Source organism: Sus scrofa, chromosome 6, assembly GCF_054392235.1.
Source record: "Sus scrofa isolate SSC_HxYL_T2T_F1_AM1 chromosome 6, Sscrofa_HxYL_maternal_Yorkshire_Landrace_v2.0, whole genome shotgun sequence".
Classification (NCBI taxonomy): domain Eukaryota; kingdom Metazoa; phylum Chordata; class Mammalia; order Artiodactyla; family Suidae; genus Sus; species Sus scrofa.
In genome coordinates this window covers 94,023,559-94,046,741 of record NC_139388.1, presented here as the reverse complement: position 1 = coordinate 94,046,741, position 23,183 = coordinate 94,023,559, and the positions used below count along the sequence as shown (strand labels likewise).

Genomic DNA, 23,183 nt, shown 5'->3' with positions numbered 1-23,183 from the left:
GCACCCCTTCCTGCCCCGCCTTGTTGCCTCGGAACATTAGAGCGCTGAGTCCCTGGAAGCCTCTGCCAGGAACATGGGCATTTGTTCATATGTTTTGGCACTGGCTTTATGCCAAAAACCTTGTTAGGCACTAAAGCTCTAAGCTGTACTAAAGGAGCTCACAGCGTAGTATTACGCCTCTGACCTTACGTGTATTTGCAGTTTACTGTTACTGTTTTGGTCATAAACACTCTTTAAGCATCTGATGAAAGTTGGGTGGGTTCCAAAGTGCACATGCACACCTTTTACATGCTCTTTCAGGGGATTCCCAGACCATCCCCCAAACCCATAGAGCCCTGCTTAAAAACCCCCTACCTGGGGAGTTCCCTGGTGGCTCAGCAGGTTAAGGATCCAGCATTGTCGCTGCTGTGGCATGGGTTTGATCCCTGGCCCCGTGCCACTAGCGCAGCCAAAAAAACCCCCCAAAACCCACATCTAGAAGAAAAAAAAACAGATATATAATCAGATTGTTGCAGTACAGTGCATTATATAGTCCAGTACCAGGAGTAACTCTGCTTAGGCTCAGCGAGGGGACATCACAGAAGATGCTTTTTGATCTAGGAATGCAGAGCTGCGTTGAGGCACACATAGTGTGGGAAAGGGAGACGCTAGCTGCCTTTGCCCACACTGTGCTTAGGGCGGTTTCTCCCCCGTCCTGAGGAAAACGGTTTCTCTCTGCTCTCAGCCAGCAGGCACTGTACCCCTTTCCGTCACTGCTGCCCTGCAGCTAACACACAGCCAGGAGGACTCCAGCCGTTGCTCAGATAACTCAAGCTACGAGGAACCCTTGTCACCCATCTCAGCCAGCTCGTCCACCTCCCGCCGGCGACAAGGCCAGCGGGACCTGGAGCTCCCGGACATGCACATGCGGGACCTCGTGGGCATGGGACACCACTTCCTGCCAAGTGAGCCCACCAAATGGAACGTGGAAGACGTCTATGAGTTCATCCGCTCCCTGCCAGGTAGGGCCCTTGGGGGTCCATGCCCGCCTGGAGCAGCTCGGGATGAGGGGGCCACTGGGAGGGATGAGGAAGTTCCGTGAGGGACTCGGGTTCGGAACCAGGGGTGCAGAGATGAGCGGGAAGAGGTGCCTGCCTGTAAGAGCTCGAATTCTAGTACAGACAGACTCTAAATACTATTCTGGGGCTGTAATTGACATATTTACAGGCCCAGGTAGGAGCCTGCATGGAGGATGATGCTGTGACCAAACCTGTGTGTCTCCGGGGCGGGTTGGGAGGGGCGTCAGGCGGGAGCCCAGGAGATCTGTCAAGGAGAACATCAAGTGAAGGAAACATCACCTGAATGTCAGCAGGCACACAGGCCTGTGCCCGATGGAGGGCTTGCCTCAGGAATACCCTGAGTAGAGACAGGAAGACATGCATGCATGTGAGGTGGCTGGTGGCTGCGTGTAACCCGGCCGTGCAGTGTGGGACAGCTCGAGGGCTGGATCTAGGGACAAACCTCACATCTGCACACCTGCTTTCAGTGAGTCCCCAGAGCTTCTCTACCGTTTTCTTCTGCCAGTCTCACCAGTCGCTGAACAGGTCAGGTATTGATGGCGACCACAGGAGACCGAAGTGGGGTGTAGTCATCAAGCACAGACTTGCGGGAGTTCCCATCGTGGCTCAGAGGAAACTAATCCAGCTAGTATCCCTGAGGATGTGGGTTTGACCCTTGGCCTCACTCAGTGGGTTAAGGATCCAGCATTGCTGTGAGCTGTGGGGTAGGTTGCAGATATGGTTCAGATCCTGCATTGCTGTAGGCTGGTAGCTGCAGCTCCAATTCGACCCCTAGACTGGGAACCTCCATATATCTCAGGTGCAGCCCTAAAAAAGCAAAAAAAAAAAAAAGAAAGAAAGAAAAGAGTAGACTTCCTGCTTACACAGACCCTGGCTCTGCCACTTAACCCAGGGTAGTGGTTATCTCTTGCTTCATCCCCCAAATTTGATAGTGCACAGGTACTGTGGGTAAGAAATTCGGGAGTGGTTCAGCCGGCCGTTCTGCCTCAGAGACGCTTTCGAGGCTGTGATGAAAATGTCCGCCAAGACTCAGGCCGTCTGAAAACTCAACCGGGGCTGTGTGATCCTCTGCCAAGGAGCCCCACTCACGTGATTCCCAAGGAGGGTGTGGCTGTTGCAAGAGGCCTCAGTTCCTCTCCACGTGGGTCGTTTCTGAACCAGCTCCTGCTTGAGTGTTCTTACAGCAGCCACTTGTGCCCACAAGGGGTGATCCAAGAGAGCAAGGTGGAAGCCACCGCTGTGCCCATTATGATCTAGCCTCAGCAGTCACATGTTGTCACATCAGCCATAGCTTATTGATCACACAGGACAACCTCATTCATTGTGAGGGACTCGTGAAGGCATGAAAGGGAAGCAGGGATGATTGGGAGCTGTTCGGAGGCTGGTTACCTCGTTCACCCCGATGATTCATGTTCCTCCCTCCTGCAGAACACCCTCACCCCTACCCAAGGCCCCGCGAGTCTCATCCCATTACAGCAGTGGTTTGAGGTCCAGCATCTTGGCACCTAACTCAGGTTCAAGCACAGATGAGGCTCCCTGGGCCCAGATCCTCACGTGTGATTCCTCTCAATCCAAAGACCTGAGGACAAGGAACAGGTTATCCATGTCCTGCCACAAACCCAGGATCTGGTGGGACAGGCACAGGCTAACCACTTAGACATGCCCATTCAGGATGCCCCATTCAAGAAGGGGCTACACACGAAGTTCCTGTTGTGACTCAGTGGGTTCAGAACCCGACTAGTATCCATGAGGACGTGGGTTTGCTCCCTGGTTTGCTCAGTGGATTGGGGATCTGGCATTGCCGCAAAGCCAGATGTGTTGCCCAGACGCGGCTCAGATCCCACGTTGCTGTGGCTGCAGTGTAGGCCTGTAGCTGCAGCTCTGATTCCACCCCTAGCCAGGGAACCTCCCTATGCCACAGGCAGGGCCCTAAAAAGATAAAACATTTTAAAAATAAATTAAAAAAAAAAAAAAAAAAGGGACGACATGGGAGGTTGCAGGAGTCTCTGATCCATATCAGGGCACCTGCTGGCATTTCCTTGATAGGACTCAAAGCCTGCAGTGATTCTCTTTCCCTCCGAGTCACCTTTTCTCTCCTGTGAAAAGCAGCCTGTTTTCAGTGGGGTTGTTTTCTCAGCCTACTTCTTGCTGCCTTTCTTTTGTATTACCTTCTGACCCTTTCAGTCCAAGTGAGCAGTGTTTCTTCCAGATGGTTCTCTTAAAGTCTTTGTGGGCTTTTTATGAATCCAGTTCGGGTCCGGTCCATTAGACAAAACCCATACGCAAAAAGGTCCCCAAGCCCTTCCCTACACTAGGCTTCTCCTGAAGCTGAGGCAGTGCCCTTAACGATCTTAGAAGCAGGCTGTTGCATGGAAAGGCTCTGTGAGGCACACCCATCAGGTCCTGCGAGAGCCTTCTGATGCAACAGATCTCTGAAGCTGCAGCTTCAGGCTCTCTGAGGTTACAATAAAAGATGTAAGTCACCCCCTGAGTTTCAGCTTTAGACCGTGCTTTCTTGACTGTCCTGGATTGGGCTTTGCCTAGAAACCATTTCTTAGTTTTAGCATCATTCACCTCCTGGAGAGGCTGGGGATTTTCCAAACCAGCCCATCCAAGCTCCTTCCTGTTACATAGCGTTCCTCCACCTCGTCCTCACATTTTTCTGCAGTAGGAAGCCAGGCAGGACCTGCAGCGTTCTGAGGCCTCCTAGCTAGGGCACTCGGCACACGGGGTGGCTTGGCTTCGCAGATTACCACCAGCAACAGTGCTACTAAATTTTCTATTTCATAGCAAGGATCAAGTTCCATCCAGTTTCCAGTAATGGTTTCCTTGCTTTCCCTTAAGCCTCCCCAGCCGTGTCCTCAAAGGCCATCAGCCTTCTACTCAGTTTCTCACAGCACCTTGAACGTTCCCTGACACTCTCCTCCAAGTCCTTCCAGCTCCAAGGCCACACCCCCGACTGTGCACTGTTAGGGCATGGTTACAGCACCCCCCCCCAAGACCCCCCCTCCAAGCCAGATGCCAGACTCTGCAGGGGTTACCTGCTGCTGTGAAGCAGGGTAGCCAAGCCTCGTGGCCAAATAAATAATCCCTTCTCATCTGGAGCGCTGGGGGTTAGACTGTGAAGGGGCTTAGCTGGGCAGTTCTGGCTCGGAGTCTTACCAGGCCTCAGTCAGATGGCAACAAGAGCTGCAGTTCCCTGACGGCGGGGAGCTGCACCCCCTCCAAGGTGCCCCCTCGGGCAGCCGCTGGCTGAGAGCAGAGGTCCCAGTTCCTCCCCAGGCAGGCCTCCCCTGAGGGCTGCTTGAGTGTCCTCACGACACGGTGGTGGCTTACTCCAGAGACCAAGGGGAAGCTGCTGTGCCCTTCGAGATCTAGCCTCCACGACACCATATGACTCTCCCAGGGTCAGCCCGGTTCACTGAGGGGGCATGAAGGAGCACCCACGTGAAGAAGGGGCACGGCCTCCTTGCGAGGCACTCAGCCTCTCTTGAGCTGAAACAACAGCAACACCTTCCCGGGGGTGTGGTCGTGAGGATCAGGTGAGAGGATGCGTCTGAAGGGCAGTGACTGCCCATCGCTCTCATTGACACGGTCTTTGGTGGCCTCTCCTCAGGCTGCCAGGAGATAGCAGAGGAATTCCGCGCCCAGGAGATCGACGGGCAAGCTCTGCTGCTGCTCAAGGAGGACCACCTGATGAGTGCCATGAATATCAAGCTGGGGCCCGCCCTCAAGATCTACGCGCGCATCAGCATGCTCAAGGACTCCTAGGGCTGGCCGCGCCAGTGGCGGGCAGGCCGGGGCTCCTCCTCCCGACTGAGCAGAGCCAGCTTTGGACACTCCTGGGGGCCCAGAAACAGGGCCGGTCGAGGGAAGGGGCCCTCCCCGTGGGGCATGGCTGGGGAGGAGGTCTCAGCACCTCCTCGATGGCTCTCAGGGGCCTTTCTTTCCGTGGGAGGGGCAGAGAGGTAGGCGGCGTAGCAGATGGGGCTTTATGCTTGTAAATACTGATAGCACTGGCTTCCTCCGAAGTCCCACTACTCTAGCCCCGCTCTCTTCCCCTCCCTCCGTCCCCCATTTTCCAGGGGGCTTATGGTCAGGGCTCCCAACCTGAGTTGGGTCACTTCCAAGGGCAGGCCGGGATCAAAGGCCTCGGAAGCCCTTGCCTGCCTTCCTCCCACTTTTTTCTCCAGGCCTGGCTAACTCTTCCGTTGCCAGCTTCTCCCACTTCAGCCTGTTTCTCAAGCAGCCAGAAGGGTTCTCCCCCTTCACCCTCTGCAGGTGGAGAGAGAGAAGCTGGGCCCAGTTTGGCCACGCCTGCTGGCACAGACGCCTTAACGCTGTGTGTGTGACTGTGTAACTGTGTGGGAGCCTGGACTGACAGACAGGCCGAGAGCCACCCTCTGGCATCTCCAGGTGTTTTGTAGCAAACAGCCACTTAGTGCTTTGTCCTGGACTCCACTCAGCCTCAGGATGGGGAATAGGAAAGACGGGCAGCCTCAGTGCAGAGAGGCGAGATCAGAAAGCCACGGGGTCAGGAGGGTTTCCTCTCCGGAGGTCGAGGTCTCTCCGGAGCCCCTTCCCTGCACTGTGACGTCCCCTGACTGCCCTGCTGTATCACAGACGGCATTAAGGAAGCTGCTAGTGGGCCGGGCCGAGCCGAGCCTCCTTGTCCGCCTGCCCGCCCGCCTCGGGAGCCCAGTGGGGGGGCCCATCGAAGGCCCGAGGGCAGAAGTGCTGGAGTGACCGCTGAGGTGAAGAAGGCAGCCTTCGGCCTCCACTCGCACACTTCTTTGCCTCTGGAACTTGCTGGCAGCAGTGTGAGCTGTCGTGGAGGAGGAGGTGGGGCAGGAAGGGCGAGGGCCTGCCTCTGACTTGCCCTGTCCTCTGCAGGCTCCTGGGGAGAGTGGGGCTCTCCTCGAGGGAGGGAAGGGGGAGGCTGGGCCCCCTTCTCAGCTTGTTCTATTCCCCCACTCACACCCCCAGGCAGGGTTGGAAATGAAGGACTTTTTTAACCTTTTGTTTTTGTTTTTTAAAAATAAATCCATAAAATCTGTTCTTTCTGTGCCTTTCTCCCCTGGGGATGCCTCTCTCTGGTCCTCAGTGGCTGCTCTTCACCTGTAAGGAGCGGGGTGGGTACAAAGGGGACCACCACCCTAACCGGACAGCACATGCTCCGTGCTTGGCCGGCCGGGTCATTGGCAGGTGCCCTTAGCCCCAGTTCACGCGAGAAAAACAGATACCGCCTCTGCTCTTCACATGGGTGTCCCTTGGAGTGGGAGGGCCCTACTCCAAGCCTTCAACCCTGAGCCCCCCTTGCCCACCACTGCCCCTGGGGAGACGTGACGCTGTTGGGCCAGGGATGTCTGGCACACGTGGGGCCGAACCCAGACCCTTCCCTCCGCCAGCAGACACCTTTGGTTGGTGGAGCTCCATGTCCAGAATTGCCCTTATGATGGCTTCAGTTCCGGCGACACCTGCTGAGCAATTTCTTTGGATGCTGGAATAGCAAACTGGAGAGTCTCTGCCTCAGGGAGGTAACTCCTAAGCCTCAAATGGAGATGGGCCTTCCAGGCGCAGGCCGCTAGGGCACTCAGTCTCTAACAGTGGGGCCCGGGGAGAACAGCAGGGGATTTGTGAGCCAGGACCCATGTCTTGATAACTCCTCTCCGGAAAGCCTATAGAAATGTAACGAATACCTGGAGGAAGAGGAGACGCTAGTTAGTGGAAGACCCAGAGCATGGAGCCAGGACCTGAAAGCCGGGTGTTCCAGGAGGTAGAGAATGGCTAGCAGGAGGGCCAGCCTGGGACCCTGGGCACAAAGAACCTTAGAACTTCGGGGAGGGGCCTAGTGGAGAGGGGGCCCCGGGAGCACCCTACAGCTCAGTGAGTCCATACTGGACCTCAGCTTTCCCTCAACAAAGCCAGGCCCACCCTGAGTTTGTTCTTACATGTGTGGTGGAGCAGGGAGGCAAAACGGAAAGAGGATGTCGTGGATTTGAGGGACTGACTTAGGTAAGTATTGGTGCTATTTCTCTGCTCTGGGTGAAGGGCCCCAGTTTGAACAGTGCTTCCTTCAACACATGTTTGCTCCTGATGTTTACACAGAGTATTGCAAAAGTTTTTTGATCATGACCAACAGTTTAAAGGGTTTCCCACTCTCGGGAGTTCCCGTTGTGGCTCAGCAGTAACAAACCCAACTAGAATCCATGAGGACACAGGTTCGATCCTTGCCCTCGCTCAGTGGGTTAAGGATCCGGTGCTGCCATGAGCTGTGGTGTAGGTCGCAGACGTGGCTCTGATCCCGTGTTGCTGTGGCTGTGGTGTAGCCCTGCAGCTGTAGCTCCGATTCGACCCCTAGCCTGAGAACTTACATATGCAATGAGTGTGGCCCTAAACAAAAAAAAGAAAAAAGTTTCCTACCCTGCATACATACTTAACTATATATAACTGAAACAAAAATATCACAATACTATACTGATGTACAATCCATTCTGATATTTTCTTTTCAATTCCTTCCCTGTTCATACGTATACATTTCGGTCATAATCCATGAGATTAATTTCATGGCCCTCTGATCGATCATAACCTGTACTTGAAAAAGCCCTGCTTGGTGTCACCTTGCCAGAACTTTTCCGTAACACTATTTTATGCAACTGTTACCCTGTCCGGGATGACTGGTGTAAATACCCTCTTTTACCGAAAAGGTCACAGGCTCCTTGAGATGCGCTGTCCAAGTTCACAATCAGGTGACCATTGCCCTGAGATCCAGCTGAAGCTCTGGGCAGAGCCGGATTCTCCCCGGGTGACAAACGCCACAGCCCTTCCGGAGGACCAGGACACTGAAGAGGGGCAGTGGGAGGAAGAGCAGTCCGTACAAAATGCCTCAGATCCACCCTCTTCCAGGTGATTGGTCCCAGGGGGTTCCCAGCCCCCACCCCATTCTGGGGCCAGCTTCTCCCGGCAGGACCGCCCCCAAACCAGGCCCTCTGGAGCAGTTCTTCCCTGCTTGCTCCAGTGGGTGTGGCTTCTGACAGATGGCCTGGAACTGCTTTGTCCCAGTCACCCAGAAAGGGTCCCTGGCTCTGAGCTGAGAAGATTCTTGGCAGGCTCTCCCACTAGCTTCTTGACATGGCTCTCCAGGAAGGAATCAGGTGAGCGGAGACACTGCCGGTGTCAGGGGAAGAGGGGATGGGACAGCTGACCTGAGAGAAGTCCAGCCTGGTGGCCAGAACTGTCAAGGAGGAGACACCAAGGCTGGCCTGCTGAGAACCAGCTGAGCCACAGAGGTCTTGGGAGAAGGTGACGGGGGGACATCGCCCATCCATGGGAGGCTGGTGGGGTGGGTTAAGACCGCATCCTGGGAGGACTTGCAGCCTGTGAAGAGTTCGGCAAGACCTCTTGCTGCCTTGAACTCTGAGCCCCCTTGGTTACCCAGAGATCAGAAACTTTGGGCTGCATCTTCCCCTGGAACTGAGCGCTCTCTGTCCCACAGGGGGTCACTGTCCAAGGCTGCAGACTTGTTCCCATTTAGGAACGAATGACTGGTCTTTAACCCCTTCCTGAAAGTGAGGAGGATACAGGAGCAAGGTGTGAGGTGGGCTTGAGAAGGGACCACCTTCTGCAGGGGGAAGCAGGGTGAAAGGGGGATCCTTTTGAAAACTTCTGAGCAACGGGAGTTCCTGTTGTGGCTCAGTGGTAACGAATCCAACTAGTATCCATGAGGACGAAGGTTCGATCTCTGGCCTTGCTCGGTGGGTTAAGGATCCAGTGTTGCCATGAGCTGTGGTATAAGCCAGCTGCTGCAGCTCTGATTTAACCCCTAGCCTGGGAACTTCCATATGCCACAGGGCAGCCCTAAAAAGACAAAAAAAAAAAAAAAAAAAAAAAAAAAAAAGGCAGGTAAAAAAAGAGAAAAAAGAAAATATCTGAGCAAAGAACATGGAGGAATGGATCCGGCAGGGGCCTCTATGGACCAGGGGCTCCCAGGCCGGGGCATGGGAGGGGGCAGCAGGAGCTGGCAGGTGCCTGTCACAGGCCGGGGTGTCAGCACGCTTCCAGAACTGACAGTTTGAGCGCCCCCCGGGCCGCATAGGGCGGCTCTGCCCGGCTGCCCTGATGGGGAGGGGCTGGCTAAGAGGGTTGGGATGGCAGCAAGGGCAGAGGAGGCTCCACTGCAGCCTTTTCCTGCCCTGGCACTTCCCATCATGCACTTCCAGGGGCAGTCTTGCTTCCAGGAGCCAGAGAGGCCCAGCTGCAGCCAGCCCTGCAGCTCGACGTGGAGCTGGGTGAAGAGTGAGGGGACAGGCTTCTCGTAGAAGGGACAGTGACTAGCGGGGAACACGAGGTGTCTTGAGAGGAGCCAAGCCTGTGGGGAATAATAACAGGGCAGGGCCCTGGGGGGATGAGCCTCAGGGTCGAGGTGGGCTGGGTCATAGGAGCCCCAAATGCCATCCTCTGACCTGGGAGTCAGACAGACCTGAGTTCAAACTAAAGCTCCACCTTTGCCAGCTGTGTGACCCTAAGCAAGAGAGTTAACTTTTCTGAGCCTCAGTTTCCTCATTTGTAAGGTGGCAGTGATCATACCATCTCCTTCAAGGGGTTGTGTCAGACTTCACTGAGATGGGGGCATAAAGCATAAAGAGTGCAGACTTAACCCTGAAAAAAAATGCAGTTTTAAGCAAAATGTAACCGTTTGGGAAAGAGACGGAAGACAAGGCAGTCACTCATTTGCTGAACACCTAATTACTAATACCACCAACTAGGAGTCGCTCTCTGGGATCTGGCGCCAAGAGCACAAAGTCTAATAAAACTGGAAACTCACAGCCTGGCAGGGCCGACAGATGGTTCCAGAGTGGAATCTGCAAGTGCTTGAGCAGAGGCGGGCACCAGCACAGAGGCGCACTGAGGGAGTGGGTGCCGGGAGGCCAGGAAGGCTTCACAAAGGAAGGAACTGGAGTTGAGGCGGGGGTACGAGCTCAGTGGTGGCTGATGGGAAACGAGCCATCAGGGCGAAGACCCAGAGCTGGGAGGACATGGGGTCGTGGCAAGTGTAGGAACCTTCGTAGATGGAGTCGGAGAGGCGAGCTGGCAGACGCAGGAATCGGATGAGGAACCCTGAGGCCTGAGCAGCTCGGTGAGGGTGGGGAGGAAGGAGCTCCCTGAGGGGAGCAACAGAAGCCACAGAACTTGGGACCGAACCCCCATGGGAGGAGGGAGACAGGGTCCCACCTGAGTCATCGGGACCAGTCACACAGGAGGAGGAAGAGATGAAAGGAAACACAAAGTCCAACTTGAGCCCCAAATGTGAGGAGTCTGTGGGACAACCAGGGGGACAGCCGGGCGGGAGCGCAGAGCTGGGAGCGTTGGGCTGGACACCAAGACAAGGGACCCGGGCAAGAAAGATGCGCATGCGCAGGTGCCCAGAAGGCGGGGCTGGGGTGGGAGGCAGTCGAGAGGGCAAGAGTGACGCCAAGGAGGCCAGCAGGGCCGGGAGGGACGGAGCTTTCCGGATCAGAGTCCAGGGTACCGAAGATATTCTAACAGTGGTGAGATGTCATTGAAAGATCTTGGAGTCACGGGCGGGGGTGGGGGGAACGTGTTCTATTTTGTGGGGTTTTTTTGTTGGTTTGTTTGTTTTTGTCTTTTTAGGGCCATGCCTGCGGCATATGGTGCTTCCCAGGCTAGGGGTCCAATCGGAGCTGTAGCCGCCGGCCAACACCAGAGCCACAGCAACGGAGGATCCCAGCCACGTCCGCGACCTACACCACAGCTCACAGGAATGCTGGATCCTTAACCCACTGAGCGAGGCCAGGGATGGAACCCACATCCTCATGGATACTAGTCGCGTTTGTTACCACTGAGCCAGCACGGGAACTCCTGGCTTGTATTTTTGAAAACTCGTTTTGGAGAATGAGTTGTTGGAGGACAGGAGTAGAAGCAGGGAGGCTGGGCAGGGGGCCGTGGAATTTAGCAAGGTGACGTCCAGTGAAAGAGGCGATGGCCCAGAGTGGACCGGGGGGAGGTGAAGGCTGGACGATGTATGGGGGTCCACAGGGTTTGCCAGCAGACTGTGCAGGGGAGGGAGCAGGAAGAACTCGGGTGGCCTCCCAGACCTTCAGTTTGAGGGACGGGTTAAGCCATCTGGATGTCATTTACCAAGATGGAGCTGACCTGCGTGGGGAGCAGGTTTCTGAAGAAAATGGAGAGTTCCTTTCTGGCCACACAAGTTTGAGATGCTTGTGAGACATGGAAGTGGTGAGATCAGGTGGCATCAACGCCGGGCGCTGTCCTCTGTCACTGCACCCACCATGCTCGGATTAGTCCCACACCAAGCTCCAGACCATGATTTGGCCCCCAGTTCCAGGAGGGAAGTCTGACGGAGGGTGTGGTATATAATAAGGCTCCTGGCAGAGAACTCCTAAAACCCTTGGAATTTCCTGAGTGATGAGAGTGTGTTCTGTTATTCATAATGAGACCCTAGCACAGCTGCATTTATGCCACGAGGTTGCTTAGGGCAGGGCCCCAGGATGGGGCTGAGCATCAGAAAGACCTAGTGATTAGAGGCTTAAAACTTTCAGTGCCACCTCGACGCCCCTGCCCAGGAGGGAAGGGGCTGCTGAACACTGGGTTATAAAAACTTTTGAGGAGTTCCTGTCGTGGCTCAGCGGTGAACAAACCCAACTAGGACCCATGAGGTTGTAGGTTCAATCCCTGGCCTTTCTCAATGGGTTAAGGATCTGGTGTTGCCATGAGCTGTTGTGTAGGTCGCAGATGCGGCTTGGATCCTGCATTGCTGTGGCTGTGGCTGTGGCCGGCGGCTACAGCTCCGATTCGACCCCTAGCCTGGGAACCTCCATATGCCGTGAGCGCGGCCCTAGAAAAGACGAAAGACAAAAACAAAAAAAAACAAACAAAAAAACCCAAACTTTTGAACAGGAGTTTCTGCTGTGGCGCAGTGGTTAATGATCCGCTTGTCTCTCTGGAGGCACCAGTTAGATCCCCAGCCTAGTGCAGTGGGTCCAGCATTGCCACAGCTGTGGCGTAGGTCGAAGTTCTGGCTCCAGTTTGATCCCTGGAACTTCCATATGCCATGGGGGTGGCCAAAAAAGAAACAAACAAACAAAAAAAAAACCTCTCGAACACAGTGTTCAAAGTTTCCAGCTGGGAACACATCCATATGTTGGGAGGATCATGCACCCCAACTCCCTGGGAACTTTCTGGGCCTCACCCCTGTACCTCTTCATCTGGATGTTCATTTGTATCCTTTGCAATAAGCCAGTAACAGTAAGGAAAGGGCCTTCCTGAGTTCTGTGAGCCTTTCTAGCAAATTATTAAACCTGAGGAGGGGGTTGTGGGAACCCCTGATGTATCGCCCATCAGAAGTATGGGTGGCCTGGGCTTTGCAATGTCATCTGAAGTGAGGGTGCTTTTATGGGACTGAGCCCTTTAACCTGTCGGATCTGATACTGACTCCAGGTGGTTGGTGTCAGGATGGAACTGAATTTTTGGACATGCACTTGACACTGGAGAACCGAATTGGTTGGTGTTGGAAAACATGAGGGGAATGTGACCAAAACATAAGGGGGGCTGGTAAGAGATGAGCGTGAAGAAAAGACCTCATTTTCGTTTATTAGATAACAAAAGTAACACGTGCTCACTGTGGAGTCCACTGCTATGAAGTTCATCAAGAAAAAAGTTGAAATCAGAGTTCCCGTCGTGGCTCAGCGGAAATGAACCCAACTAGTACCCTTGAGGATGAGGGTTCGATCCCTGGCCTTGCTCAGTGGGCTAAGGATCTGGTGTTGCCATGAGCTGTGGCGTAGGCCAGCAGCTGCAGCTCCTATTCAACGCCTAGCCTGGGAACTTCCATATGCTGTGGGTTCGGTCCTACAAAGCAAAAAAAAAAAAAAAAAAAAAAAAAAAATTTAAAGTCCCCCTGCCCCTTCCTCCAGCTACCCACGGTGACACATCTCTGTTTCTAGAGGTGGAAAAGCTGGGTCCAATGTAAGTATTTAAAATGTAACAGGGCGTTCCCGTCGTGGCGCAGTGGTTAACGAATCCGACTAGGAACCATGAGGTTGCGGGTTCGATCCCTGCCCTTGCTCAGTGGGTTGACAATCCGGCGTTGCCGTGAGCTGTGGTGTAGGTTGCAGACGCGGCTCGGATCCCGCGTTGCTGTGGCTCTGGCGTAGGCAGGTGGCTACAGCTCTGATTCAACCCCTAGCCTGGGAACCTCCATATGCCGCGGGAGCGGCCCAAGAAATAGCAACAATAACAACAACAACAACAACAACAACAAAAAATAAATAAATAAAATGTAACAGGAGTTCCTGTCGTGGCTCAGTGGTTAACGAACCCAACTAGGATCCATGAGGATGCGGTTCAATCCCTGGCCTCGCTCAGTGGGTTAACGATCTGGCGTTGCTGTGGGCTAGGCCGGTGGCTGTAGCTCTGATTTGACCCCTAGCCTGGGAATCTCTATATGCCGGGGGCCCTAAAAAGCAATAATAATAATAATAACAAATAAATAAAAATAAATAAAATGTAACAGCTGAGGAGCCAGGTTTTCAGGTTCCTCAGGCAGGGCTGAGAGATGTGGACTTTATCTTGCAGTCTACTAAGAAGGCTTAAAACGAATTTTTTTTTCCCTAAATGACTCTGTATTTTTCCTTCATTAAGAAAGCAGTGAAAGCGCATTACAAACAACTGGGGGTGGGGGAGGGAATAAAGGGAAAAACTCCTCCCACAACTTATTACACTGACACTTAAGTGTTTCCTTTTGGTTTTATTTTCTGGTGCATGTTTCATTGCTAGCTTGTAATCACAGTACCCACCAATTTTAGATCCTGCGTTTTTTCACTTAAAGTTCTTACGTACGCATTCTTCCACGTGGCTGCAGTCTTCATAAAAAGTTTATTTTAGCGGGTCCCTTCAGCTGGACACTGGAGTCTTTTTCAGTTGTACGGGAGCAGCCTACACAATGCTGCTCTGTGGGTGCCTTCCAGCCCGCGTGCAACCAAGGCCACGTCTCCCTGTATAAAAGAAACACACACATCTTCATCCTCCATCAATCCCAACCCCTCAGCCCCTCCAGTTAACTATCCTCTGTCCTTTTACAGCCAAACTTCTGGAAAGAGCCACCCAGCCCTCTGCCCGGCTCCTTCCTTCTCTGCTCGCTGAGTCCCCTGCCTGTCCCCATCTGTGCCCTCAGTGCCTGAGCCCTGGCTCTCCTCCCTCTGCTCTCTCCTGCTCCCATGCCATCCTTGCCCTCCTGGTGAATCCCAGAACCCTCTCCTGAGCCTGCCTGCCTTCTGGGCTCCAGCCGCTCACCCCCAACCAGACAGTCAGGCCTCTTCCCCTTTCCCGGTCCCCCAGCCCTGTCCCTCTCATCAATGGCCAAGTCCTGCCCATCCCACCTCCTTGCCAGCCCCTCATCACCTACTTGTCCCCAACCCACTGCCAACACTGACCTGTCTTCCTGTGCTCCCTGCCCCCCACCGCACATCCAAGCACAAGTGTTCAGCTGGGGTATTTTTTAAATAAAATCTGACTGCATCACTCCCTGGGCAAAGGATCTTTCAGGACTCCCTGTGGCCTTCAAGATGAAGTCCAAATCCCTTGGCCTGGCACACAGGCTCTGGGTGACCTGGCCCTGGCTCCTCTCCAGCCTCCACTCTCACCACTCCTCATCCATACTCTATACCCCACCCCTGCGGGGGCCCTGCAGCTCCACGTATTTCCTGAGCTCTCTCCCTTCCTCACTTTTACACACTGTTGCTTCTTTTTCATGGACATCCCTTCCCCTCCACTGCTTTCTTTGCTTGGATAATTTCTAATTCTTCAGATCCTAGCTTAGAGGTCACCCCCTCCAGGAAGACTTCCTGACTCTTCCCTCATCTGTTAAGGCTCAGATGCCACTTATATTTGCCCTTAGTGGCATCTTGTATTTACACTAATCACAGCCTTCACTGCCCTGTGTTCCATTTCATCTGTTTGCAATCTGTCATCTGACCCCACCCCCCTCTCCTTCTGGTTCCCACATCTGCCTGACCCCACTCCATGAAAACAAGCTCTGTGTCCTGCTCACCTCTGAAATCCTCGACCTAGCACAGTGCGTGATTCTGAGCTTGTGACCGATAAGTGTAGGTTGAATGCACGAATGAGCAGACTTGTGATCATCTTGATGCATAAACTTTTTACGAGTCAATGATTTTTTTTGTTTGTTTGTTTTTTTGCCATTTTTCGGGCTGCTCTCCTGGCATATGGAGGTTCCCAGGCTAGGGGTCGAATCGGAGCTATAGCCACCAGCCTACACCAGAGCCACAGCAACGCAGGATCCGAGCCGTGTCTGCGACCTACACCACAGCTCACGGCAACGCCGGATCCTTAACCCACTGAGCAAGGCCAGGGATCAAACCCACAACCTCATGGTTCCTAGTCGGATTCGTTAACCACTGAGCCACGGCAGGAACTCCTGACTATCTCCTTTGAACAGATTCTCAAAAGTTTCCCTGACTGGATTAAAGGGGATGACTATTGAAAGCTTCCATTCCCTTAGCTAAGTAGCTTTCCAAAAAAGCTGTAGCAATTTACATCCCACCAGCAGGTGCAAGAGCTCACTGTATTTTCAGAGCGTGGCTATTTTCATTTCTTTCTTTTTTAAAAGTGCTCATTTTATAGGCAAAACATCCCACCTAGTTCAGATTTGTAAGTCTTTAATTACTGGTGAGGGAGAACATTTTTCCATATGTTTGCCTACTAAATGCTTTTCCCCTTCAAGGATTTGTTTATCCATGTGACCTGGACACTGGTAAGGCAGGTGGCGTTTTATGAGCTGACTCTAGGGGCTGTAGGGAGTGACTGGGAGCAGGGGAGGTCGCTGGTCCTGGACCAGTAATGGTCCCCTGGGGACTGAGAGCAGACAGTGGGCGTGGCCGAGGGAGGGGTCAGGGGGCCCCCAGGTTTGGCCAACTGAACAGAAGGAGGTGTCTATGCTGAGATGCACAGGTGAATATGTACACACAAACTGCAAGGTGCCTCTCTGAGCTATTTACTGGATACACCTGCTGAGGGGTGATGATATGGGGGGAGCAGAGAAGGTCTGATGAGTCAGGCTTCTCAAAAGAAACCAGGGGATGCAGATTTTGGAAGGGTTTCTATGGCAGGGAGTGGAGCTGGGAGGAATAATATTACTAATGATAATCAAGAATAGCTAAGACTTCCTGAGCTATTGCAGTGTGCAAGGCCTTGTTCTAACCCTTTAGCAGGGATTAACTCAACATCCAGGACAGCCCTCCAAAGTAGGTGTTCTTAGGACCCACCTTTCTAGATGAGGAAACTCAGGTGCGGAGGTCCAGAACCTTGCCTGAGGTCAGACAGCTAAGAAGTGGTGGCCTGGGATTCGAACCCAGGGGGTCTTGCTCCAGCAGTCTTGCTTCTCACCCTAGGGGTCCAGTCTGTCTAGAAACACCAGCACCCAGCAGGGGTGAGGAGAGATGGAAGAGATCCCCCCAGAGGAGCTTATTCAAATTCTTCATTTTTGGGCCCTTCTGGAAAACAGCCAACCACGCTCCAATCCTAAAGTACTCCTCCTCTGAGCCAGCAAAGGGGCTGGTACCTCTGCTGGAGGTACCTGGCTTGGGGACTAAGAGCCACCATAGACACAGAGTCCCTGAGCACAGGTGGCCCTCCGTGCAGCCCAGCAATGCATCTCTAAGCCCCAGAGAGCTCTCAACTCCTAGCTTCCAAGCCACAAACTTCCCTGCATCCCTCTCAGACTCTCCCCTGCCCAAGGTCAGTCCTACACACTGCCTGGACGAAGCGCCCCACCCCCTAATGTTACTGTCACTTGAGTGTGCCTACTGGGAAAAGCAAAGAATTAAACATCTAAATGCTCATCAGAAGGGACCTGGTGAGGTAAAGTGATGCCACCTCCCGTCAATGGCATGTTAGGCAGCTGGAAAAAGGGGTGAGGAAGCGCTTCAAAAATAGGAAGTTCCCATTGTGGCTCAGTGGAAACAAACCCGACTTGTACCCATGAGGATACGGGTTCGATCCCCGGCCTCGCTCAGTGGGTTAAGGATCCGGTGTCGCTGTGAGCTGCAGTGTCAGTTGCAGGCATGGCTCGAGTCCTGCGTTGCCGTGGCTGGGGCATAGGCCAGCAGCTGCAGCTCTGATTTAGCCCCTAGCCTGGGAACCTCCACATGCCATAGGTGCGGCCCTAAAAAGCAAAAAAAAAAAAAAAAAAAAAAAAGAGAGAGAGAGAGAGAGAGATGGAATAAACTCAAAGACATAATGGTCAGTGGAAAATACAAGGCAAGGAAGAGCATATCAGCAGGCTACCGTGTGTGGGAGGAAAAGCACAGGAAGAGAAGGAGAGAGCGCATTTGCTACCGTATTTACATTTGCCTGCATATACACGACTGTCCCCATGCAGAGGAACAGGAAAGACTGCACTGTCTATACTCTCTAGGACCTTTGAATGTCTGCCATGTGCACAGAGTAATATATTCATAGTCAAAGCAAATAAAATGAAACATTAAATTATATACTTTCCCATATATATGTATATATGTGGAAATTACACACACACACATATATATTTTGTGTTGCTAATGTCCCTCCCTACTCCCCGCCCACCCAGGGCCTGGAAGAGAATCTTCTGGTGGTTGATCCTACTTGCACTTGACCTCTTAGGGCTGCTCCTGTTTGGCCTCCCTGCTGTCAGATACAACCCCCTTCCCCTAGTGCTCAAGATGGGACCAGCAGGGGAGGGTTAAAGTGGCTCTTTCCCAGTGCCTCCTTAAGGGATAGAGAGTGCTGGCTCTCTCCTGCACAAGTGTCCTTGCGGGCTCTCCCCCTTGTAAGGAGCAAAGCCACAGGGCTCCTGAGCAGGCTGACACCCCTCACTGCTGCCCCCATCCCCCAGGCATCTGGAAGTCCTTGTCCCCATGGGTGTCTGCCCTTTGACCAGAACACCCCTGCTGAGAGACAACTTCACGGGTCCCCTGCATCCTTGGTAAGGAGCTGCCATCTCCAGGATCTCTGGGCCTCCAGCACCCCACCCCCAAGTCCCTGCCCTCCTCGCATCCCCCACCCTGGCAGGGCTAGGCGCTCCACCCCAGGGCCCCAGCAGGTTACACATCTCGAAATACCCTGCTGGATCTGGGGTAGAGAGTTCTAGGGCAGGGCCTGGGTGTGACCCACTTGCAAGTCCCTGGGGCCCAGGCCTGGGGAGGTGACAGTGACCACGCACGAAGCAGGTGGATAATGGACGTATCCCTCCATCCCTGCCCTGGCTAGGGCCCGGCCTGAAGTCCTGACCTGCACCTCCTGGGGGGGCCCCCATTATATGGGACGGCACCTTCGACCCAGATGTGGCCCAGCAAGAGGCTGCCCAGCAGAACCTCACCATTGGCCTGACGGTCTTTGCTGTGGGCAGGTAAGGCCTGGGAGGCGAGCAGTGCTGTCCAAGCGAAGGGTTGGGAGGGGCGTGCATGTGAAGCAGGGCGTGGGGTGCCCCATTCTCCGGGGCCACAGCATCCCAAGCGGAAGCAGAAGGCAAAGACAGCACCTCCTGGGCAAGACTCCAAGGGTGAGGCAGGACCGACCCCTCCTTCCCTTCCTCCCTGGACACCAGCACCATGGAGCCCAGCCAGCGCAGGCAGCCGGGGGCTCAGGACCATGTCCTGGAAGGAACCTGGCTAGTGGTGAGAAAACAATGGAGTTTTTCAGGCGAAAGTGAGAAGAGGTGAGAACTGGGTAAGTAGAGGGGATGACCCAGCTGCAGTGAGCGCCCCGCCCCCATGGAGGTCAGTGGCTCAGGCGCAGGTTAGGGAGGGAGGAAGATTCACCAAGCAAGTCTGATGGTGGGACTGGGGCCGGGGGACGGAGGGCTCTTGCAAGGGAGTGGATCTGGGCTGAGTAAAGAGAAACGTGAAGAAATGGGGATGCAACAGTAACGAACCTGACTAGGACCCATGAGGACCCGGGTTCAATCCCTGGCCTCGCTCAGTGGGTTAAGGATCCAGCGTTGCCGTGACTGTGGAGTAGTCGCAGACACGGTTCGGATCCCGAGTTGCTGTGGCTGTGGCGTAGGTGGGCAGTTGCAGCTCCAGCCTGACCCCTAGACTGGGAACTTCCATATGCCGGGGGTGCGCCCCCCCAAAAAAAGAAAGGGGGATGTTGAGAGTGGCAGGGTCAGCAGGCCAGAGGGCTCAGTGAGGGAGGACTATGGGGGGTGGTATCAGGAAGCGGGCTGGAAGGACGGGGCTGCTGAGGGGGACGAGTGAGGCTGCAGTTTGGGAGGGAAGGCAGACTGATGATGAGCAAGCTGAGGGAGAGGTCATGGGGGCAGGTGGCTCAGGAGAGGGAAGGACAGACTCTCTCCAGGAGAGGAGGCCAATCGAGGAAGTGAGAGGCCCCCAGGTATGGAGGAGGAACCTGGAATGGTAGGTGGAGAACTCACAAGGGTGCTGGTCTCCCCATCTCCCGATTAGGGATGGCGGGGGGTCCAAGCTGGGTACTCACTTTCCAGTAGTGATGCAAATGGGACTCCTGGCTGAGAGTGGCACTTAGATCCTACAGTCCTAAGGCTCAGAGAGGTAGAGTTCAGGACAATTTAAGGGAGCGTTTAATAATGGAAGAGGCTGCTTTCGGGAGGCAGTAAAAAGCTTTGCATCCTGGAAAAGATATCCAAAAGTATCTGATGAATTCAGCTCCTCCAAATGACTCCTCTCTGTCCCTCACACCCTAGACGGGAGAAAGCCAGGAGGACCCCTGGGAGGCCAGGGTGCAAAGAGGACCAAGGTGGACGGAACTGCTGGCCTCTCCAGGGCCTTGATGTCCCCACTTCCGTTCTGGATGCTGAGTAGGGTGTTCCCATACCAGCCCTCTGGGTCCAGAAATTCCAGAGTCTTGAGATCCAAATTCCAAGGTTCTATGAGTCCAACACTCTGGGATGCTGAGGCTTCCAAGGTCTCTCATTCCAGTTTTCACAGTTCCACCAGGAATAGAACAAGTGCAGGTAAAGCTATGGGCTCCACTGCCAAGCAGGGTTCAAATCCTGGCTTCATACTTACCAGCTGTGTGCGAGGGTGCATGAGTTCCTAAAGCTCTTGGAGACTGTTTCCTCACCAGGAAACGGAACTAATAATGGTGAGGATTAAATGAGATAATACACATTACTTTGAACACTCTCACATGATAAATGTTCAAAAAGATCAGGCATTATTATTATTATTTTAGAACCTTAGGATCCCAAAGTCTGTTCATACAGTTTCCAGTATTCTGGATGTCTCGATTATCTGTGTAAGGAATCACTACAAACGCAGTAGCTGAAAGCAGTTCACTATTATCATAGCTCATGACTTTGTGGCTCAAGAATTCCGACTGCTCAGCAGCAAAGGTTCATCACTTCTCTCAAACAGCTGGGTCTCCTGTGAGACAGCCGCCTGAGGAAGACTGGCAGGGTGCCTCTCCATGGCTAGCTTGGGTTCTCTCACTCTGTGGCAGCATCGGAGTTCCAGGACTTCTTATGCGAAGGGTCAGAGCTCTAAAGGGACAGAGGCTAACGCGCGGGTCTTCCCAAGGCCCAGCATGGCATCCCTTCCTTGTGCCTCTATTGATCAAAGGGGTCCGGGAGAGCCGAGTTCAAGGGAAGGGACACAGGGGCTCTAGGGGCAGGGCTGGCAAACAATGGACAATTGTTATGATTATTATTTACCACACCTTCCGCATGAGGAAGTTCTTGGGCCAGGATTCCAACCCAGGCCAGGGATCAAACCCGTGACCCAAGCCACAGTAGTAACAACGCCAGATCCTTAACTTGCTGAGCCACCAAGGAACTCCAATTGGCAATTAATTTTAATTTGCCTCCAACGGGGACTGCCCTTTCCGGAGTTCCTGGGCCTGGGGTCGCAGGGTCACCAGAACGGACATGGGGACGGCTGGGAAGGGCGCAGTGACCAGCTGACTCGGACGGCCCGCTCCGCAGGTACCTGGAGAAGTACCTGGCACACTTCCTGGAGACAGCAGAGCAGCACTTCATGGTGGGCCAGTGCGTCGTGTACTACGTGTTCACCGAGCGCCCTGCAGCCATGCCCCGCCTGCTGCTGGGCCCCGACCGTGGGCTACGGGTGGAGCACTTGGCGCGTGAGCGGCGCTGGCAGGACGTGTCCATGGCGCGCATGCGCGCGCTGCACCCGGCGCTCGGGGGGCGCCTGGGCCACGGGGCGTGCTTCGTGTTCTGCATGGACGTGGATCAGCACTTCAGTGGCGCCTTCGGGCCCGAGGCGCTGGCCGAGTCGGTGGCGCAGCTGCACGCCTGGCACTACCGCTGGCCGCGGTGGCTGCTGCCCTTTGAGCGTGACACGCGCTCGGCCGCCGTGCTGGGCCCGGGCGAGGGCGACCTCTACTACCATGCGGCCGTGTTCGGGGGCAGCGTGGCCGCGCTGCGGCGTCTGACGGCGCACTGCGCCCGGGGCCTGCGGCGGGACCGCTCGCGCGGCCTGGAGGCGCGCTGGCACGACAAGAGCCACCTCAATAAGTTCTTCTGGCTGCACAAGCCCACCAAGCTGCTGTCGCCTGAGTTTTGCTGGAGCCCCGATCTTGGCCGCTGGGCTGAGATCCACTGCCCGCGCCTGCTCTGGGCGCCCAAGGAGTATGCCCTGCTGCAAAGCTAGCAATGCCGGTGGGGGCCCTTCTGGAAGCAGCGGGGCACTGGGGGTGGGGGGAGACTGCGTGAACGCCTCCCCCGCTGCGGCATGGCTGCAGGAGGCTGGGCCTTTGGGACGTGGCTCCCGGAGGAGGATGAGCCATCCCTTTCCATCGAGACCCGGGCACCTCCAGCTGCCTGGAGACCTTTCACCTCTGACCTTACTGAGTTCAGCGGAGGCCCTCTGAAGAGATGTTTTAGCCCCTTCCCCATATCCCCTACGCTTTATATGGTACTGAGGCGCCAAAAGGGAACATGATGGCCCGAGGACCCAGAGGATCTATGAGTCAGCCTGTGAGGTCAGCAGCTGGAGAGCAAGACTGACCCTCAGGCCAAATACATCTGCTTCTAGGCACAAGCCCCAGATGAAGAAACTCAGTGGCATCCGGTTCCCTGACTTTGCTGGTTAACCTCCCCCGCTCTCTACACCGTTGGTACATAGTTAAGTAATATTATAATAAACTACATTATTCCAAAGTGCCCTTATGGCCCTTTCTCCTAGAGAGTCAAAAGTCCACAAAGAAGACATTTCCCGGCCACGGGTCCCATATGGCTGTTTGGCCACAGTGTCTGGGAGATCAGTGTTCTCACCCATGCTTGCTGTCCAGACTCTTCATCCTCAGTAGGGAAAAACACACGTCTGAGTAGGAGCGTGAAGTCATGAGGCCCTCCAGGAAAGGTGGTTCCCTCCAGGAAATAGCTGTGGGGACAAGGACATTATCTGCTGGAAGCCTGCCCCTGAGATTGTCTGACAGTTGGGGAAATGAGAGGGTGGGCCTTCCCTCTGGGTCTTTTGAACCATTTAGGTAGTGTTGTCATAGACCTTGATTTTTTTTTTTTTTAATTTGTCTTTTTAGGGCTAAACCCATGGCATAGGGAGGTTACCAGGCTAGGGGTTTGAATCAGACCTGCAGCTGCGGGCCTACACCACAGCCACAGCAACCATGGAATCTGAGCCGTGCCTGCGACCTACACTACTGCTCACAGCAGCGCCAGATCCTTAACCCACTGAGCAAGGCCGGGGATTGAACCTGCATCCTCATGAATACTAGTTAGATTCGTTTCCGCTGAGGCACAGACCTTGCATTTTTAACAGCCTCCCCTGTTTTCAGGTAGGAGAGCAATTCTGGCTATAAGCCAGCTCTGATGGTTTTCACAAGTGAACAATTTTAAAACACGTTCCAGTTGTTGATGAGGTGAGAGAAGAGATAACTCTCCTTTCAGAAGCAGTTCCAAGGTCCCAGGGTCTCCTGCCTAAACTAGCAGAACCCAGAAGGCCTTTTGGACTCCGGGTTAGAGCTAGGAACAGGCCAGGTGTGCCTAAGAACAGGTTATCGCTTGATAACTGTGAGCTGGCACACCCCTTCCTCTAATGGGAGAATATTCTCCACCTTACCCTGCATCATTCA

At 54.3% G+C, this 23,183-nt stretch overlaps 2 protein-coding genes across 18 annotated transcripts in view; both read left to right on the top strand.

Annotated features, from left to right (window-relative positions):
• PHC2 (polyhomeotic homolog 2) overlaps positions 1 to 6,114 on the top strand; it is a 111,209-nt gene extending 105,095 nt beyond the window's left edge. For all 17 annotated transcript variants that reach the window (XR_014807440.1, XR_014807439.1, XR_014807442.1 and 14 more), the window contains 2 exons: positions 725 to 1,001; positions 4,675 to 6,114. Coding sequence is in view for 11 of the 17 variants with exons in the window: in XM_084963772.1 (XP_084819898.1) it covers positions 725 to 1,001; positions 4,675 to 4,829 (432 nt within the window). In the remaining 6 variants the exon portion in view is untranslated. The remainder of the gene's footprint in view (positions 1 to 724; positions 1,002 to 4,674) is intronic.
• A 10,870-nt stretch (positions 6,115 to 16,984) lies between these two features.
• Positions 16,985 to 21,876, top strand: A3GALT2 (alpha 1,3-galactosyltransferase 2). Its single transcript, XM_021095855.2, is given in 6 exon segments — positions 16,985 to 17,028; positions 17,704 to 17,784; positions 17,986 to 18,078; positions 18,363 to 18,396; positions 18,398 to 18,501; positions 21,055 to 21,876. Coding segments are annotated over 6 exon segments (1,044 nt in total). The 3' UTR covers positions 21,743 to 21,876.
• The last annotated feature ends 1,307 nt before the right edge of the window (positions 21,877 to 23,183 follow it).